This window comes from Scleropages formosus, chromosome 21 (assembly GCF_900964775.1).
Source record: "Scleropages formosus chromosome 21, fSclFor1.1, whole genome shotgun sequence".
Taxonomy (NCBI): Eukaryota; Metazoa; Chordata; class Actinopteri; order Osteoglossiformes; family Osteoglossidae; genus Scleropages; species Scleropages formosus.
This window is the reverse complement of record NC_041826.1, coordinates 8,431,565-8,450,386: the sequence shown is the minus strand read 5'-3', so window position 1 is coordinate 8,450,386 and position 18,822 is coordinate 8,431,565. Positions and strand designations below refer to the sequence as shown.

Sequence of the window (18,822 nt, the reverse complement as noted above, 5' to 3'; positions counted from 1 at the left end):
GTATTACAGTGAACTCTACCCGCTATACTACACGTGCGCCAACATGCTTAAATCATAGCGCCCTTTTCTTCAAACACCAACAGTTCTACATACTGCCTATCCTTCGTTTTTGTTTTTTTTTTCCGAAAGTTGGCGGGTCTTACTTAACTTGGCTTTTGGCTTACCGTTTTACTGTATTTTTGTCCACTTCCATAATAATACCTGATGCAAGCAATCCAGATAGTTCTACCCGTCCACTACAACGACCGGATTAAAATTATTATTATTATTATTATTATTATTATTATTATTATTATTAGTAGTAGTTGTTGTTGTAGTCCTTGTGTATCTGACGCCTTCGTCGAGGGTGACCAACAGTAACAGTCTGACAACTTTACAATGACTTGCCCTTTGATCATTTCAGGAAAGTGCTTTAATCAAGAATACTACAGTAGAGCTTACACGAGAGACCATCAGACTCCAAGTCAAGAGCCCTAATCACTACGCCACCTGCTGGCGATTAACCGATCAGATTATATTTTACTGCAAATGTATAGATTTGAACTGCAACCACTTTAAACCCAGTGAGAAAGATATTCGGTTTCATTATGCATCTAAATGTACTCGATCGACTTTTTAATTATTGAAAATGTCTAAAGTACCTAATGCGGCATATGTCTTTAACTTTGAAACGTATCCCCACATGGCCTACGGTTCACATGCACGGTGCCGGGACAAGGGTCGACCCCTTTCTGTACAATACATACCGATAGAGCCATCTAGTGGCAGTGTGGCGTTACTACACAGTGCCCAGCCATTTCGGCTAAGTCTAAAAAGTTATGAGAGTTTTACACTGATACAAATAGAGAACACACACACACACACACACACACACACACACACACACACACACACACACATTTTCTAAACCGCTTGTCCCATACGGGGTCGGGGAACCGGAGCCTACCCGACAACACAGGGTGTAAGGCCAGAGGGGGAGGGGACACACCCAGGACGGGACGCCAGTCCACCACAAGGCACCCCAAGCGGGATTCGAACCCCAGACCCACCGGAGAGCAGGACCCAGTTCAACCCACTGAGCCACTGCACCCCCTTTTATATAGAATACAATCAGGGAAAAAACATCTAAGCTTTCAGAAGATACACATAATAATTATTTTTCAAACTGAATACTTAATTTGACCATATTTCAGATTGAAGAAATTACACACGGAGAACTAAAAATTGAGCAGAACGGTGGCACAGCCAGTCGCGCTGCTGTTTTACAGCACCTGGGTGGTGTGAAAGGACATGGGTTCGATCCCCACTCAGTCTGTATGGCGTCTGTATGTTCTCCCTGTGTCTGTGTGAGTTTTCTCCAGGTACTCTGGTTTCCTTCCATAGTCCAAAGACATGCTATTCATGCTTCCTCCATAGTGGAGGAGAGTGACAGAAAGCGTGTTCCACTGATGTATGGATGAGTGACCCAGTGTAAATTACCCTGGTGAATAAGATGTGTGGGCTGATGACACTCCATGGAGTTCATTGGAAGTTTCTCTGGAGAAAAGCATCTGCAAAATAAGTAAATATGTCTGTATAGCACATCTATACGTTCCATTAGCTTGTCTAATGAAATTACATAAATTTATTTATTGAATGGGGGTGCGCAGTGGCACAGCGGGTTTGACCGGGGTCCTGCTCTCCAGTGGGTCTGGGCTTTGAGTCATGCTTGGGGTGCTTTCGATGGACTGGTGTCCTGTCCTGGGTGTGACCCCTCCCCCTCCAGCCTTATGCCCTGTGCTGCTGGGTTTCATCGCTCCCTGTGACCCCGCATGGGACAAGTGGTTTCAGATGATATGTGTGTGTGTGTATTTATTGAATAAAATGTAATATTATTTATTTTTAACTACAGCATTTCAAGGGACACAATGGAGACCAATATTTCTCTTTTCTGAATGGAAACATTGTTCAAAAACTTTATAGCATAAAATACATAATTTCAAAATAAAATGCTTAGAAAGACAATGTTATTAATATATGCTGAAAGTATTAAAGTTAAATTAATTCAGACATTTTAGTTAGTATGACCTATTAGACTCAATGACAGGGTCGACGCAAGGTGTTTTATATTTTTCATTACCTGCGTCTTTTCAGTAGTAGTTTGACAATTAACGAAAGTAGCCCAAAAAGGAGACTGCCAAACTTCCAAGTCAAGGTAAAGTACCATTTTTAGTAAAAATGCAGGTAAAATGAGCAAAAATATTACATGTCCTCTCTTAGTGGGTCAACTTATTTGACAGAGTTGAGCAAGATTTCAAATGAAGCAATATTGTAAAAATCACTACGATACAAGTTCAGTAATTGTCACCGTACAAATGTGAATTCTGATGTTTACCATGCTGGTTCTGCAGCAGCATAATTCACTGAGTATGGAGATTCCTTGATTCATCATTTTCATCTATATGACAGACACAGGCTTAAAGCAGAGACTAAACTTTTTGTGGGGCATTGATCCCTTTCAGAATGTGATGAAAGCCAAGAAACCCACTTCCAAAAATGTCGATAAATACACACACACACACACACATTTTCAGAACCGCTTGTCCCTTACGGGGTCACGGGGAACCGGAGCCTACCCGGCAACACAGGGCGTAAGGCCGGAGGGGGAGGGGACACACCCAGGACGGGACGCCAGTCCGCCGCAAGGCACCCCAAGCGGGATTCGAACCCCAGACCCACTGGAGAGTAGGACTGTGGTCCAACCCACTGCGCCACCGCACCCCCACCTGTCGATAAATAAATTCATAAAATTTAGAAACAGTGTTATTTTCAGAGCAAGCCAATGCTTCATAGACCTCCTTGGCCGATCCATATAGCTCCAAGAAATCCATGGGTTTCAAGTTATAAACTGAGGCCTAAAATGATGTAGTATAATGCAGTATATTAATATATACTGTACAGCACCAGGGGGGTGCGGTGGCACAGCCGGCTTGGCCGGGTCCCACTCTCTGGTGGGGCTGCGGTTCGAGTCCTGCTTGGGGAGCCTTGTGGTGGACTGGCATCCCGTACTGGGTGCATTCCCTCTCCCTCCAGTTCCACGCCCTATGTTGCCGGGCTAGATTCCGGTTTGCCGCAACGCCGTTTGGGACAAGCAATTTTAGACTGTGTGTGTGTGTGTGTGTGTGTGTGTGTGTGTGTGTGTGTGTGTGTACAGCACCAGATCATGTGGACAAGCCAATGGAATGTATACATGTGCTGTAATGTGCAATATGGTCAAGTTAAATATTCGGTTTTAAATAGATGGATAACACTGACTGACAGAGCAGCTGGTAAGAGCTTCTGCAGCTGCCTTTCCACACATTCATTGCATCTCCAGCTGTAGTGTAGTATCCTTCAGCCAGGTACTTACCCTAACTTGCTTCAGTAAAATTATCCAGCTGTATAAGTGGGTAAATACGGTAGGCAGCTGAACACTCCAAGTCACTTTGGATAAAAGCGTCAGCTAAATAAATGAATGGATGCAGAACAACAGCGTCGTTTACGGCAGATCCGTAAACATGTGCGTGTCACGTGACAGCTGTCAGCCAACCGCACTCTCGCGCGCTGATTCGTCTAATTAGTGGCAGCAAAGAAATAAATGAATGAATGGGTGGCGCGTCTTTTGCGCTTTCATTTGCGCTTTCGTTTGCGCGCTGTCACACCGCAGCCAAGCGGCGATTCTGGAGAAGGCGGACACACGCGGTTCTTCGCCGCAAGAGGTGAGGGGTCCAGGGCAACGCGGAGGAAGGATGGATTGGTCGTGCTCTCTCGGTCGAGGACTCGGGCTCTTCTCTCTCTCTTTCAGCGCCTGCCTGGCTCCTCTTCCCCGGCTGCTCTCCTCGGTCCTTCCAGCTCGACACTCGGGTTATACAGCCTTGCTCACCGGACAGTGTGAGTCACGTTTCCAAGTAAAACTGTCCACTTACATTGTTATTTCTGGGAATAGCTGGACAGGCCAGGGATTGGGAAACCGAGCAAAACGCGCTTATGCAAAGTTTCAGACGCCAGACCAGACGGGACATTCGCGGGAAACAATGAGTTGAGTGCGGAGAAATCACACCGAGTCCCGGAGCCCGGTGTCTGCGGGAGTACTGGACACACGTTGGATCTACTTTACCTGGAGCTGGACACACATGGACCTACTTTACTTGTAGCTGGACACAGACAGAGGCCATACTCTACCTGCAGAGGGACAGATTGTCCTACTGTACCTGGAGCTGGACACATAGACTTCCTGGAGCTGGACACACATGGACCTACTTTACCTGTAGCTGGACACAGATCTGAGATTGCCATACTCTACCTGCAGAGGGACAGATTGTCCTACTGTACCTGGAGCTGGACACATAGACTTCCTGGAGCTGGACACACATGGACCTACTTTACCTGTAGCTGGACACAGATCTGAGATTGCCATACTCTACCTGCAGAGGGACAGTGTCCTACTGTACCTGGAGCTGGACACAGATGACCCTACTGTATGTAGAGGGACACATGATATTGCCCTACTCTACCTGTAGAAGGACACAGTGTCCTACTGTAGCTGGAACTGGAACAGGACGTGTGTGCCGCAAACTTGTTTACTGCTCACATGCACAGCTTCCTTGCACAAGAGTGTGACTGAACTCGCATGTGGGCGAAATCCACGCTGGCAGGTAACACTGCAGGTGTTCTGATGCATGAATCTGGCATCTGTCTCTTGTGCTCAGTAACCTGTAAACGAAAGGTGTCCTTTGCCGTCGGAAAAACATCTTTATTTTTATGCAGTCTAGACAGAATAATACGAATAAATGGGGAGAAACCTCGAAATGACACCTGAACACTTCAGTTTACTGGCATTTAACAGGGTGTGTCTAAAACTAAATCTAAGATGGGGGTCCTGATATACTGTATATTTACCTCGTTTCCCAGATACACTCTCCATATTTTAGACCTTAAAGTCCATAGAACTGCAGACACCCTATTAATTAGAAATCCACCAAAATTGTTTAATATTTTTATTTAAAATGGTTTCATTGCAATGTCTGTTTCTGGGAAAAAAAAAAGCTCTACGAGTGAAAATCTTTCGTTAGTTTTGCGTTTTCTTACAGCAGCGAAATGGTGCGCTGGTTGGAACCTCCTGTTACTCTACTGCACTACAGTAATGTACCTTTCTAAATACACTCATGGCAATAAAATTAATCTAAAGCTTTTAATGTATTTTATGTTAAATACTTGTAGTTTTTAGCTATCCATTGATATCAATGTTTAGCTAAAAATGTGAATACTAGTGACGTTTCGTCCCTATTACTTACGTTTTTATTTGTTACGTTTGAAATGGTCCTGCCACATTTATATATATTTATATATACATACATACACACGGTACATTGCTTTGCAATTAGGTGCACTTTTCAATCCATATTACTGTCATACAGTGGCAATCTACTGTACATATAGTAAATAAAATCCCAGTTTCTCGTGACACAAGTAACAATTAGAGGTATTTGTTTATTCACTTAGCCTCTGTATCATGGGGCCTATTAGTATGTTTTTTCATGTCAGAGATAATCTGGGTGCTCTCGTTGCCTCCCACAGTACTGTGAACCAGTGATTCCGGTGGTTGTGTGACTCTCAGTTACGCCTAGCATGTGTGTGAGTGTGTACCGCTGCTCGGCCATGTAAATGAGTGTGTTGAGTGCCACGTGTCCTGCGTTGTGAGTCACCACGGAACACCTTGGACCAATGCATAGTGAACATTGCATGTCGTTTTAGAGAAAAGAGAGCAAAATGAATAAATGAATCTAAATGTAACTGAGTGGCAAGTGGGTAGAAGTGTTCTGTCAAACCAAATTGTTTCTCTCTATACACACCAGACGCATATGTAAAACCACAGCTTCTACAGCAGTGGTGTAACAAACAAGTCACCATGTACTCTAAGGAGTTATGCACATGCTTTTTCATTCATTTGTTCGTTCATTCATTCATTGAGTGAGGGGACACATCCTCACTGCCCCATCCCTGTTACCTTTGTGTATAAATGGTTAAGTAAAGTACTTGGAACGAGTTGTGTGATGGAGAATGTTGAACTTGTGGGTGAAGGTTGAACTCCAAATCGCTCTCCCGCATCTAGGATTGTAAAAGCGACAGAAATCGGAGGATAAGGAAGTAACAGTAACAATAGTAACAAAGGCCAAATGTGTCTTCCTCTCCTTACTTTTCTTTCTCTCTCCCCCACCCACTTCACCGTACGCTCAGAGGTAAATACTGTAATTCCTGTCCCTCATTCTTCAGTTCCCAAGACAGAGACAGAACATGGTCATAATAATCGTAATGTACTCTAGAATCACAAATGTCCATCTAAATACGTTTCCAAAATATAAAATTGAAATTAACTTTATCAGGAGCAATGATAATCCCTGTCTTTTTTGTTGTGATCTTACAATATCTACACTTTTTATATTAGTTCTAAATATTTTTAAAAAAACTATTAAATGATACTTCTTGAAAATAAAATGTTTCAGAGGTCACTGTAAGAGATTTACATTACATTTACATTTATTCATTTAGCAGATGCTTTTCTCCAAAGCGATGTACATCTCAGCAAAAATACAATAATATAATACATTATATTGTACTGCATTATGTAGTATGTATATAATACATACAATAAAATACAGTAATACTATATATTAATTTTGGACACATATAAAACCAGAAGCAAGATGTTAATGGAATTTACACTGTTCTTTTCATGTATCCTGGGAATTATTTACAGGTTGTGGATTTGTTGGTTTTAATCCCTTTGGAGAAAGCTGAAGTGTGTGTGTGCGTGTGTGTGTGTGTGTGTGTGTGTGTGTGTGTGTGTGTTGGTTTTTCTGGGACTCCAGCGGAGGGTGATGAGGAGCTGCCACATGTGCCGAGTTCCTGCGCGGCCACACGACACGAAGGAAGCTGGACGAAGTGGAAGGAGAAGCGGACGATCAGCGTGTGGAGGAGTTACACGGATCCCCGTTAGAGACACGAGTCACCGAGTGGTTTCAGGATCGCACTTGAGGAGAAGGTTGTGTTCGAGGTGACGGAACCTGAGACCCACATCTGAACTCAGGGGAAAAAAAAATGCACAGAACAGGCATAGTGATACATCGACCTCTTGTTCTCTCTACTTTTTGCTGCCTTTTAAAGTTTTTCTGTGTTTTAACTCTTTTTCCTGCGGACACATTGAACAGAAATGTTTATTTTACTCGTTTTCTTTATTCATGCCAGTGTTAAGAAGAGGTTTGGGAAATATTACGTGCATTTAAATTTTGAATAAACCGTCGTGGCTCTGAAGTTTTTTCCACTGTAACAAAATAAAATCAAACTTGTGTTTTACTTAAGACTGAATTATCCTTGCGATCAGATGGGAGGAATTAAGAGTCCTTTTCTCATATAAAATAGTATCTGAACACTAAAATAAAGTGAAATCAATAAGCAAATGTCTGGAAATGACAGATACACGTTCAAACTTATACTAGTCATGGTTTTAATACTTTATTCTGCATTTAGGGTTAAACTTGATATTACCCTAACATTTTATCGGGTTAACAACGTGTTCATCCATGCTTTTTATTTTATTTTCAGCAAATGTGCACCTGGATATGCTGTGACCAGTTTTACGTTTTCAGTGATTTTTGGAAAACGGTTCTAGCTGAGAGAACGAATGAGTTTATTTGGGAATCTATATTTACACCCCTAGTGCTTAATTCTCCTAACTAGTGGTAACTTACAACTCATCAGTGAATTATTGTGCTGAGCAAAATTACAGGCTGAACTAAGTCCTAAATTTGTCAATCCATGAGCAACAGTTCTGACTCCTCCTTATAAAGGTTTCTGTTTTATTTCAACAAAAACTTTTTTCAAGAATGGTCCAATTTCACAGGCAGAAATACTAAATGCTTTGCCGTGAATTTAGCTTATGTGGAGAAAAAAAGTATCTTACCCCAGTGTTTACTTTTGCTAAAACGCGGCTTAATTTTATATCCTAAATTTAAACACTCATGGTTTCTTAGAAAACACTTCACGCACTTGCTGCTTCTAGTATGATTTCCATGATTATGTGCAGTTATTACCACCTTCATCTTAATTCTTATTGTGTGCTCACTACACTCACATCTGAAGGTGCTCTTACTCAAAATGTCTGGCAACGTAATATGACAATTTGTCATAGTATTTATTTCATCAACACTTACTGTTTCAATTCATGCGATGGAAATAAACGCAATCGATGTTGTACAAGCGACAAGAGGACGTGCGACGAATTTCCCATAAGTGTTTTTCTTTAAATATTTGATTCCAAAGAAAGGCAAGGACATCCTAGATTGTACATGAATTTAAAAATTTCCCTACGACACATGACATATTCAGGATTATGGATTATTTTACCGTCTTTCCAGTGTTACCGTTGACCTTGGCGCGCTTTCAGTCTTTGACCTTGACTTTAATGAGGCTCGTGAAAGACGAAGAGACAATACAAAGGGTGACTTCGCCATCTACTGGACTAAACAGGTAACAGCATAGAGATTTTTAAAGATTTTTTTCTTAAGCGAGACATTTCATTGCGATTCGATGGTCGTCATACTGTGGAGAAAACAGGTAATACCCAAAATTGAAACAGTTTAACTGAAGAGGATAAACTGAGGCCGAAATAAAAGCAGCGTTTCCGTAATAAAGGGGAACCACACCGCGACGTCGTATGTGTACATCATTTTACAAACTGTCTCCTCACACACCTACAGAATCTCAATCTGGCGAGGGGCGCAGGCGAAATGCGAAACCACGATGGAGAAAGACTCGTCTCCTCCGACAGACTGGAGCGAACACGTTGTGTGCGGTATCTTTGCGCGATCCCAGGAGGGCTCTTCTTGCCGATGTTGCCGCCCTTGAATAATGTGAGGCCCGGATTTTTGCGGCTTTTACGCTGGGTACCACGGTACGAAGATCCACCACGGTACGGATCAACACGGAGCTCATGCTCCCTCTTCCCGGCTTGTGGAAGTCAAATATAGGCCTGTGGACTTTGACCTTGAACTGAGCTTCTGCACCGAAAGAAATGAATACACACTTTTTTCGAAGATGCGTGAAAAAAATCAGATTGAATTATAACCCGTTCCTGACTGAAAAACCACAAATTAAATCACTGGCTTATACTGAGCTACAAACCAACCACTGAGGTATAGACAAGTTTATCCTTCCGACTTATTTCCCGAAATGAAAGATGTGTTTGCGTGTGTTTGCACAATTTCTTCAGAACTACAATACATGGATATTCCCTGATATTTTGTTCCTTCTTCTTCTTCTTCTTCTTCTTCTTCTTCTTCTTCTTCTTCTTCTTCTTATTATTATTATTATTATTATTATTAGTAGTAGTAGTAGTAGTAGTAGTAGTAGTTTTTCCATAAAATATACCCTAACAACTATTGGTAATTTTTTAACATTTAGGTCTCAAAAAAAAACAAAAGCAATGAAATCTACAAAATGTTTGTTAACCTCAAGTTTAGAATACATTTAAAAAGGAGGAACTAATGTCGAAATAACTTGTTTTATATAAACAAGTTTATATATATATATGTATTTTTTAATCTAAAGGCTTAATGTTTGTACTACACCATAACACATGAAACATAAATATAAAGTTAAAATGCCAATTGTTGCAGCGTTAAATCCTCTTCTGAGGCTCATATTTCCATGTAATAATACAACACAACAGATGAGAATCACTTAAAAACATACAGACATTTTTTAGCATCTTAATTTAATTATACCAGAAATCTGCCATTTGCATCACAGAATATTTAATATATGTATTTAATTCGCGTCAATTATTATATACTTGATTTTAAAATAAATGTAATTGTACGTCCGTACATTACCATTTCTATGCAAAATAGTGAAAATAAAAATAGGTAATTTTAAATTTGTGTAAACAATTCAATAATTTTATAATAACGTATGAAAAGTTCTTCATAATAATTCATAATATCTTCGATCTCTATATGCATACAAATAAAAAGAGTGAATTAAAGTTTTGTTCGATGTTTTATTACAAGTTACATTACTCATTCAGAATTTTATTATTTCAAAGGTTTTTTTTTTGCTTGTACTGAATTTTTTATGTCGCTATTCAAATTCACTGAGATCAAGAAAACACAGGATTTATGCTTTTGTGGCTAAAAATGTGAAGTGCGGCATATTTCTAACATGAAACATTAAGCATTTTTATTAATCAGTAATGAGTATTGCTAGTTTGTAATGTCAGTCTTTGTTTTCTTTCGGTGTAATGTAAAGTCGTAAAAAAGAAGTATTATTTTATTATATTATTCTTGTATGCATTTTTTTCAGCTCTATAAGTAAAAATTTTCCAGCACGCGCTTTCTACCGAGGGAGGGGGCGAGGTTTAGCGGGTCACGTGATCGCGTTTTGCCCAATCAGAAATAGCCGTCCTTTTATTCTCGCTGAAAAGCTAAAAAGCTAGTAAGCGCCGTTTGTGTCAGCTACTTTGAAATGTGTGAACGAAGTTTTCTCAGTTCCAGCTTTGTCGGCTCCCTCTTGAATTTCCCTTCGCCGGATTTTTGTTACTCCAACATACGGAGCAATGGAGCTCAGTTCCCCGGGCTCCCCCCTGTGTCCTACGGCCGAAGAGAGATGTGCTCGCTCCCTTGGACGCCCCCAAATCCGTGCGCGCCTCCGCCACAGGCTCGCGCCTACAGTGGTCACTCCGAGCCCTTTCTGACGGGCTCAGTGCCTCCGAATGTCCACCCCAGCGGTCAGAGCAAGGCGCCGCTGGAGGAGTCCAGTAAGTTCTTCAACCTTCAGGACTGCACCCGTAAACTAGAGGAGCACACCAGACTCGGAGCGCCTTTTGCCGGCCAACGTGGACTTGCTGGGGCCGTGTGTGCCACCGCCACATATGACTTTTCCGCCTCGGAAAGAGAGTCGCAGCCCCCCGCTGCGAGCGCTCCGAACAGCTCCAGTTCGAGCGGCCACGCGAGTGTGGAGGGCTTCAAGCAAACGGTCAGCTCACATGTCACAGAGCAGCCAACTCCAGGTGACCCCTGTCACAGAGCATCCCCCTCTGATGGTATGCGGCGTTCTCCATGTGTCATAGTATATACATAGTAGTGATAGTTCGCTTGCCCACTCGTGAAATGAAAACAGCACGATATTATTATTATTATTATTATTATTATTATTATTATTAGTATTATTATTATTGTTGTTGTATTTGCATCATAGGCAACTTATTGCAAGTATCATTTTTACACGTTGTTACATTTATATGCAGCTGTTGAAAGTGCAAGCTATGGTACAGGTAATGCGTTGAAACACAAATTCTTTTATGTAGACCGGAAGGGAAAAATAAGCTATATTGTTCTACTTAAACAATGTGATTTCCACACAACAATTTGCGCCGTTGCAGCTTTTGAAACCGGAATAGTGGCCTCAGGTCATTTGGCTGTTTTAGGTAGTGTGCATGTATTATATATATATATATATTTTTTTTTTTTTTCTGGCCCTTGAGAAAAAAATATATAGAAATATTTATTTAATTAATTACTGATTTATTTTTGGCCCTTCTTGAGATGTTCTTTCAATGTGAATAAATAAATAAATAAATAAATAAATAAAAGTTTAACGCGTGCCTTTGGCTCGTGGAAACATTGACCGTGTGCCTTGCCGTGTGCCTTCAGGTGCACCTTGGGCTCCTCCACAAGTACGGTCCAAAAAGAAGCGGAAACCCTACGCCAAGCAGCAACTCGCGGAGCTTGAGAACGAATTCCTGCTGAACGAATTCATAAACAGGCAGAAAAGGAAGGAGCTTTCGGACAGACTGGATCTGAGTGACCAGCAAGTAAAAATTTGGTTCCAGAACCGGAGGATGAAGAAGAAAAGATTAATGATGCGCGAACATGCGTTCTCCGTGTACTGAGCTCTATGTGTGTATGTATGTGTGTGATGTTACCACTCAAACCAAGTGTTCAAGTCTTCTGTTGTTCATTCCTCTTATTCTCAGTGCTGATCTCAGTTTGTGTACATTTTACTCAATTTGCAACATGCTGCTGTATAGTTTTGGGATAGTAGCACTGGTTTCATTACTTTACTCCAACTGGGGAATGGTTTACCAACGGTTTGTGTGTTTTCCAGCACTGTTTGTGTTTCAGTATTCAGTATTAGTCATTCTTTGCTTAGTAGGGGGTTTCTATCTTACACACACACACACACACACACAACTATATGCAACTTGTATTTAATAATGGCTGTATTTTCTACTCCTGTGGTTATATTAGGGGTCATGGGGGTGGGGGGGACACACTCAGTCTGAATGCCTCAGAGTCTTAGGGCTTTATGTCTAATCACTGTTAGTGAAATGTGTAATTCCTACAATTAAAATACTCCTACAGCTACACACTGGTGTACCATGTTGGTAACGCTATACTATTCTTACACAAACCTTCGTGTTTCAGGGGTATTCAAATAAGTGTGTTTGCCCCCCCGGAGGTGACCTTGAGTCCCATGTCGTTTCTCCTCATATACCCACGAAAGTACCCACCCTCACTTCACCTAAACTCCATTAATTTGACTCTGAATTCTCATGTGGAATTCCTACACACATCCAATAATCCAAGATATTGTAATCGAGTTATAATAATGATTCCTTGTAGAACGTGCTGAATTTGATGGCTAATGCAGTTTGCCATATTTACAGTGAAATTATTCTAAGTCCCTGTGTCCGGGACTCAGGCTTTGCGTAAATTGACTGACGCATGTGATTTCATTTAGCAGATAACGCCGGACGCGCATTCCCCTTCTGCGTGGAACTGTGGGTGGGGAATCACGGGCAGGGATTGAGTCCAAGATCAAGTTCGATGAAATGTTAGATGACAGATAAAACAACCAGGATCTGAAAATGTTGACAGTAAACACATACGCATGTGCAGTGATATAAATAGAATAAATGGTTTGTTCTGAAATTTATCATGTTTTCTCTAATGTCTCATCTTGCAGCGCTTGTTACTCCGTTTCATGAATGAAGAGCCTGGTGCAAATTAAAAATTCATTCAAAGCTAATATCTGTTTTAGCCTTCAGTTTAGCAGGATTATGACTGTACCAAGGACTAGATTGTTATATGGGGTGACGATGTGAAACAAGGACTTTGTGGAGGCTCTTGATCACACAGTGAAATAAGGCGTTAGCCATTCCAGTAGAGCCGCGTCTGCAAAGTTTGGAAGAATCTTGTGGGTGCTTTTGGGACACACACAATTATTCATGTTTGTGAAGTTTCCGAAATTGTCGTTGGTTGAAAGCCGACGTGTGAAACGAAAACACTTAATTTAGTGAACACTGCTGGGGGTTTGGGATGTGGCTCTTGCGCCTTACTTACTTGGAAATGTTTGTCTGCATCACAATGTGATCGCGCGTGTGTCCTCGCGCGGTCCTGGTACACTTGTGTTGGGCACTGAGCGCATCCTGGATGGAGATGGCAAGTCTGGTCAGTAAACTAAGATGCATTTACACACTTTTATAGGCTAAAATGATGAAAATAGAATTAGATCGCCGCCCAGAACACACCTCGGACGGCTGTTTTCGGAGCCCGGCTTCACTAGGTAATTTCACCGAAATCAACAATGCGGAGCTTCTGAAATAAAAATACTAAAATACTACATACTTATTATTTGATTCTCTGGGTTTACACACAATTGATTAACTCAGTTACAAATGAAACATTTGCATCTAATTAAACATTTTAATGGAATTAAATATAATTGTTTGATCTGTCCGATGTACACCCCTAAGTTACATATATAGCTACATATATCTGACGTATATCCGTCTAACTATCACTTTGGCCAAGTACTTTTAATTTTATTTCACCATCGTGAAGGCACTGCATTATCAAAGCTTTTTATTGAACAGTCCACTCTGAAAAAATAATCTAACACGTATTTTTCATTTTTAGGCGTATTATAAACAACAATGTTTTATTTAAGAATAAAACGGATTCCTATATTGAGGAACATGCCAAAAGAAAAAGTATCGATATTGTATATATCAATACATAAATCAGTTATATATTATATCAATGAAATACAGTAATTTACAAGGGGTCCTCATCTTAAGGAAAATGAATATTACAGCACTACAGTTGTTTCTGTATTTATTCTTGTAAATATCTTAATTTTGAAATTATTTTGTTGCGAAACCTTTAGGTCCTGAAAAATGAAACATAAACTGCGGAAAATAAGTAAAGGAAAAAGTTAATGTTTACTTACATGCAAAACAATGTACCACGGCAAGGGCAAATTACACAGGGATGTGTATTCTTTTTTAACCGACCCAAATAATATTAGAGACCTGTTTTAAACAAACATTCCCGGTAAAATTTGTTTCACTAGAGAATTTCATTGCATTGATTGAACATAATAAAACACCAATGATTTTGGCCGTGCTAAATCTCACGCAGCAGATATGCAAGAAATGTCCATAAAAAACGGATGAAGGACGAAACGCGTCCTTTCTTATTTCCGTAAAAATATTTCAAATCAGATTGTAAAGCGTGTTTTTTTTAAATTATATCATCATTGTTTATTTTATATTCTATTCTTGCACTTCTTCTTGCTCATACGCTAAAGTGGCCACTTTAACTTCGGCGTTTCATAGTTTTTTCTGCATTTTCAGGTGGATTTTGCTCTTACTCTTCTGTGAGGAGCACGAGTCCGTGTCTGTTCGCTCTCTCCGGATACTGGGGGCGCCATAACAAAGTTAAGGTCAAGTTAGTCTCTTATCGCGTGGCAAATTTTCAATGTACACCTTTGTCTCGCGCTGCTCTTCTAATCAACCGTTATTAGAGCCTGAATGCAGTTATGAAAATGCGACACCGTTTTCAAAACACACATCTGCGAAACACACACAGAGCACCCCATCAATGGGCCTAAAACATGATTTTGTAAACTAATGTATCTTCGGAAATATCCTAATGATACCTTTTTCGAAGGAGCACGCTAGAAGAACCCTATAGCGTGATTTCTGACATTTATCATTTCTAAAATCTAATTTGTCATATGTGCGATTACAGCTCCTGCCTTTCTTTTTATGTTGTTGGGGAGATGCTACGAGCAGAAACCTCCAAATTAGGCAACGGTGCATTTTGATTTTACCACCTTGATTTTCACGTTGATCGAAAAGATCTTCTGTGCAAATATTGGCAAACTGGAGCACTTTTCCCAAAAACAGGTCCTGCCAAATATCATCAGCAAACGAAGAATATCTGTGATTTTAACAGCCCAGCGGAAAGCACTGTTTACGTATGTTTATTCGCAAATATAAACCCGAAAACGTCTGTTATGTCGTTAAAGCGGTCGCTGAAATATGAAACACTGTATTTCGCAATACCTCTTAAACCGCTGTTAAATTTTTACCAATTTAAGGGCCAAATCCCCCCTCCCAGATTACTCAACAGAGCCTACTGTTAAACTCGAAGGCCTTTTGTCTGTGCAATAAAATGATCCGAATGTGGGGGTTACTGGGGATGGCTCCGTGTGCAATGAACAACGGGCGTTCAAAGCCACAACACTTGTTTTGTACTTGGCAGTGTGTGAATCTTCCCCTGCGCCATTCATCCTCCATCTAATCCCACGTCTCACTCATACCTATGGACTTGGAAAGGAGCGGCACCACAACCTTGACCAAACTCATTCATCCTGGCGACTTAAAGCACGTCACACCGGGGTAAAGTAAAATATTCTCTCTTTTTTTTTTGTGGCTTCAATAATTAGTGCAGGAGTTAAAACGTGTCTACGGGAGATTGGCAAAAATGCCGTAGTAGGATAAATTAAAATATACAAATATAAACGGTTTATAACCGGGTATCGGTATTGTGAATATCCTCAAATTCAGTCAAAATGTAAACGTGTAATTCTATATCGTATTCACTGAGGACACACTGGTTATTTCTTTTTTTTGTCCTTTTTTTTAACATCCTGCCTTTCTTATAATACACATATCATCATCATACTGTTACTTCACAAGAGTATCATTATTTTTGTTAGTTCATGTGTATAGGAATGATCTGTTGTGAAAATGAATATTCCACAATCTAAATCTGCATTTGCTTTGGATGGATTTCTAAAAAAATAAAAATAAAAAAATAAAAATAAAAAAAACCGAAAGGTTTAAACTGTGAACACAACAGGCTACGGTTTAATTTATCCCCAGAAGTGTTTTCTTATTTTTCGACAAATTTACCGTACGACGTCTTTTGCTTTAGAAGTATGAAGTTGTATTTGAAATTGAGATTAACTGACAAACAAGTACACAAATAATCATAATGTGTCAAGAATAAATCTGGTAGCTTTTTACACCGAGTTGGTGCAGTCAGTCATGCTCAGCATATGAAAACACTTAAAAACGGAAAAGTATATCTTACCTTATATAACATTAGTCTGACCTTTCATGAGAATATTTTTATTTAGGCCTAAAGCTTTTGGCTATGTCACGGTTTGGTTATTTTCAGTTACAGGCTTTCTGAACGTCAATGTTTTATTGGGGACGAATTAGTTTCGCTCTTTTATCATGCTAAAAACAAGCACTGAATTATTAAAAAGAAAAAAAAAAAAAAAAAAACAAGAGACGCATTGCCAGAGTCAACAAGAAGGAATATGAAGTGATTATTGGACCAATAAGGAGTTAAACAAAGAAAACGAACAAGTATAGTCCAGAGTCCGTTATTATTCACAAAATCATAGTATAGGCGATACTCAGTCGTTGCTTTAAGCCCGATTTTACATGAAAACAGTTTGATTTCGTATTTCGGCCATTGTTTACTAATTCTGAAGCCCCATTCTTGGGGGTGGATGTTAGACCTGCATTGGGGTTTTCAGGCAGCCAATGAACGGACTTTTAGGCTCACCTACGAGCTCCTCAAGATAGGCCTTAATGACTGATATTGATATATGGTAATTTCTTTAGCGGATCACATGACACAATTACCTCAAGAATCGATCAAGATGAATTGCACGTCAGCTTACGTTTCCGATCGTTCCCCCACGCGGGACCCGTCCACACGCCTATAGTGCAATAGATGGACAAAGTTTCACACACTCGGGCTGCCGATCCGCGCTCGCGAACGCCAAAAGGAGTCATGACGGAGTATGAGGAGCGCGGCAGCTGCGCATCCAGCATGTATCTGCCCAGTTGTACTTATTATGTGTCGGCGCCTGATTTTTCGTCCGTCTCCTCATTTTTACCCCAGACCACCTCGTGTCAAGTAAATTTCCCATATTCTTCCAACATTGCTCAGGTCCAGCCTGTCCGAGAAGTTGCTTTCAGAGACTATGGGATGGATCACAAATGGCATTACAGGAGCAATTACACGTCCTACTACTCAACGGAGGAGATTATGCACCGAGACCTGATCCAGACTTCGAGCAGGACGGATATGATCTTTAAAAACGACGCAGTGTACAGTCATCACGGTGGTACGAACACCACATGCAGCTTTTACACGAACGTGGGCAGGAACGGGGTTCTTCCTCAAGGCTTCGACCAGTTTTTCGACACTGCCAGCAATACCAGCGCGGAGAGACCCAACTCTGGACACTCGAAGGAGAAGACAGACCTGGTCGTCCCGGGAGATGCTGCATGCAGCAAACTGCCCTCAGACACGTCTGAGCAAGAGAAGCAAGGAGGAGGAGAGCCGCAAGAAAATCATGTGGGCGAAGGATCTCCATCGAACTGCACGGAGAAGAAGATCAGCGTCCCAAGTAGGTAACACACATTAGATGGGGTTAGAGTACAAGTCCACTTCTCTGTCGGTTCCGTTTTATGTGCGTCTTTATAAGCATGCAAAGGATTTTATATACCCTGTAAGATTTGCTTTGCTGCTGTAAAACTATTTACGACGGAGGAGCCGGTTAAGAGGGTTTGAGGGTTACAACTGATTGACTATAACATTCATATTTGTTTTTTTTTTTTCCTAATAATTTGTCGAGCGACTGTTTACGTATTTTCTCACGGAAGTTATGATTTCTCTTTTTTTTTTTTTGCTGTCTGCGTGTCCGTTCTTCATTTTGTGAAGTAACGTGAGAGACACACGATTCCTGAAGAAGGAACATTGAGCAGTTTCTATTCTATTGCTATAGCTTTAACTCCAGGATCTGTGCGACCAATTAGTCCGAGACAAAATTATTTGCCTTGCGCAGATTTGGGTAAATTTACTAAATAGTAAATGCCACTTGATACGAATTCCCAAGGCTGGTTTGACATGCTTATTTGCTCTCCATTTGTATGCACACACATTTATGTATGTATTTGTAGGTTCTTCAAAGTCAAGGAAAAAGAGGTGCCCTTACACCAAATACCAGATCCGAGAACTTGAACGAGAGTTCTTCTTCAATGTGTACATAAACAAAGAGAAGCGTCTGCAGCTGTCACGGATGTTGAACCTAACAGATCGACAAGTGAAAATTTGGTTCCAGAACCGAAGGATGAAAGAGAAAAAGCTGAACAGGGATCGGCTTCAGTACTTCACTGGGAACCCCTTGTTCTGACATTCATTGTGGCCATGGAACATGAAACGTGGAACGTAGGACGTGAGGAACATTCCAGTGGTCTCCCTCGTGGAGTGGAGTGGAGTGGAGCGGAGTGGAGCGGAATGGAGCGGAGTGGAGCGGAGTGGAGTGGCTGAGGGCGCTCGGACCTTTCGTGACCATCATTTCTTCACATCACGCAACTACACGCCAATACCTGAGGAAATGAAGTCAGACTGTGCTGTTTAGTAACTATGCAAA

The 18,822-nt window shown here is 40.8% G+C and overlaps 2 protein-coding genes across 2 annotated transcripts; both read left to right on the top strand.

The window, feature by feature from the left end:
- Window positions 1–10,492: 10,492 nt before the first annotated feature.
- On the top strand, window positions 10,493–12,659 carry hoxd12a (homeobox D12a). Its single transcript, XM_018728920.2, has 2 exons — window positions 10,493–11,116; window positions 11,727–12,659. The coding sequence occupies exons 1-2, from the start codon at window positions 10,540–10,542 to the stop codon at window positions 11,963–11,965; spliced, it is 816 nt and encodes a 271-aa protein (XP_018584436.1). The 5' UTR covers window positions 10,493–10,539; the 3' UTR covers window positions 11,966–12,659.
- A 4,467-nt stretch (window positions 12,660–17,126) lies between these two features.
- Window positions 17,127–18,582, top strand: hoxd11a (homeobox D11a). Its single transcript, XM_018728917.1, has 2 exons — window positions 17,127–17,796; window positions 18,350–18,582. The coding sequence occupies exons 1-2, from the start codon at window positions 17,175–17,177 to the stop codon at window positions 18,580–18,582; spliced, it is 855 nt and encodes a 284-aa protein (XP_018584433.1). The 5' UTR covers window positions 17,127–17,174.
- The last annotated feature ends 240 nt before the right edge of the window (window positions 18,583–18,822 follow it).

Excerpts from the sequence above, each read along its gene's own strand:
- hoxd12a (XM_018728920.2), top strand. The coding sequence starts at position 10,540 with ATGTGTGAACGAAGTTTTCTCAGTTCCAGCTTTGTCGGCTCCCTCTTG. Across the intron at positions 11,117-11,726 it reads CAGAGCATCCCCCTCTGATG|GTGCACCTTGGGCTCCTCCA; the intron begins GTATGCGGCGTT and ends GTGTGCCTTCAG.
- hoxd11a (XM_018728917.1), top strand. The coding sequence starts at position 17,175 with ATGACGGAGTATGAGGAGCGCGGCAGCTGCGCATCCAGCATGTATCTG. Across the intron at positions 17,797-18,349 it reads GAAGAAGATCAGCGTCCCAA|GTTCTTCAAAGTCAAGGAAA; the intron begins GTAGGTAACACA and ends ATGTATTTGTAG.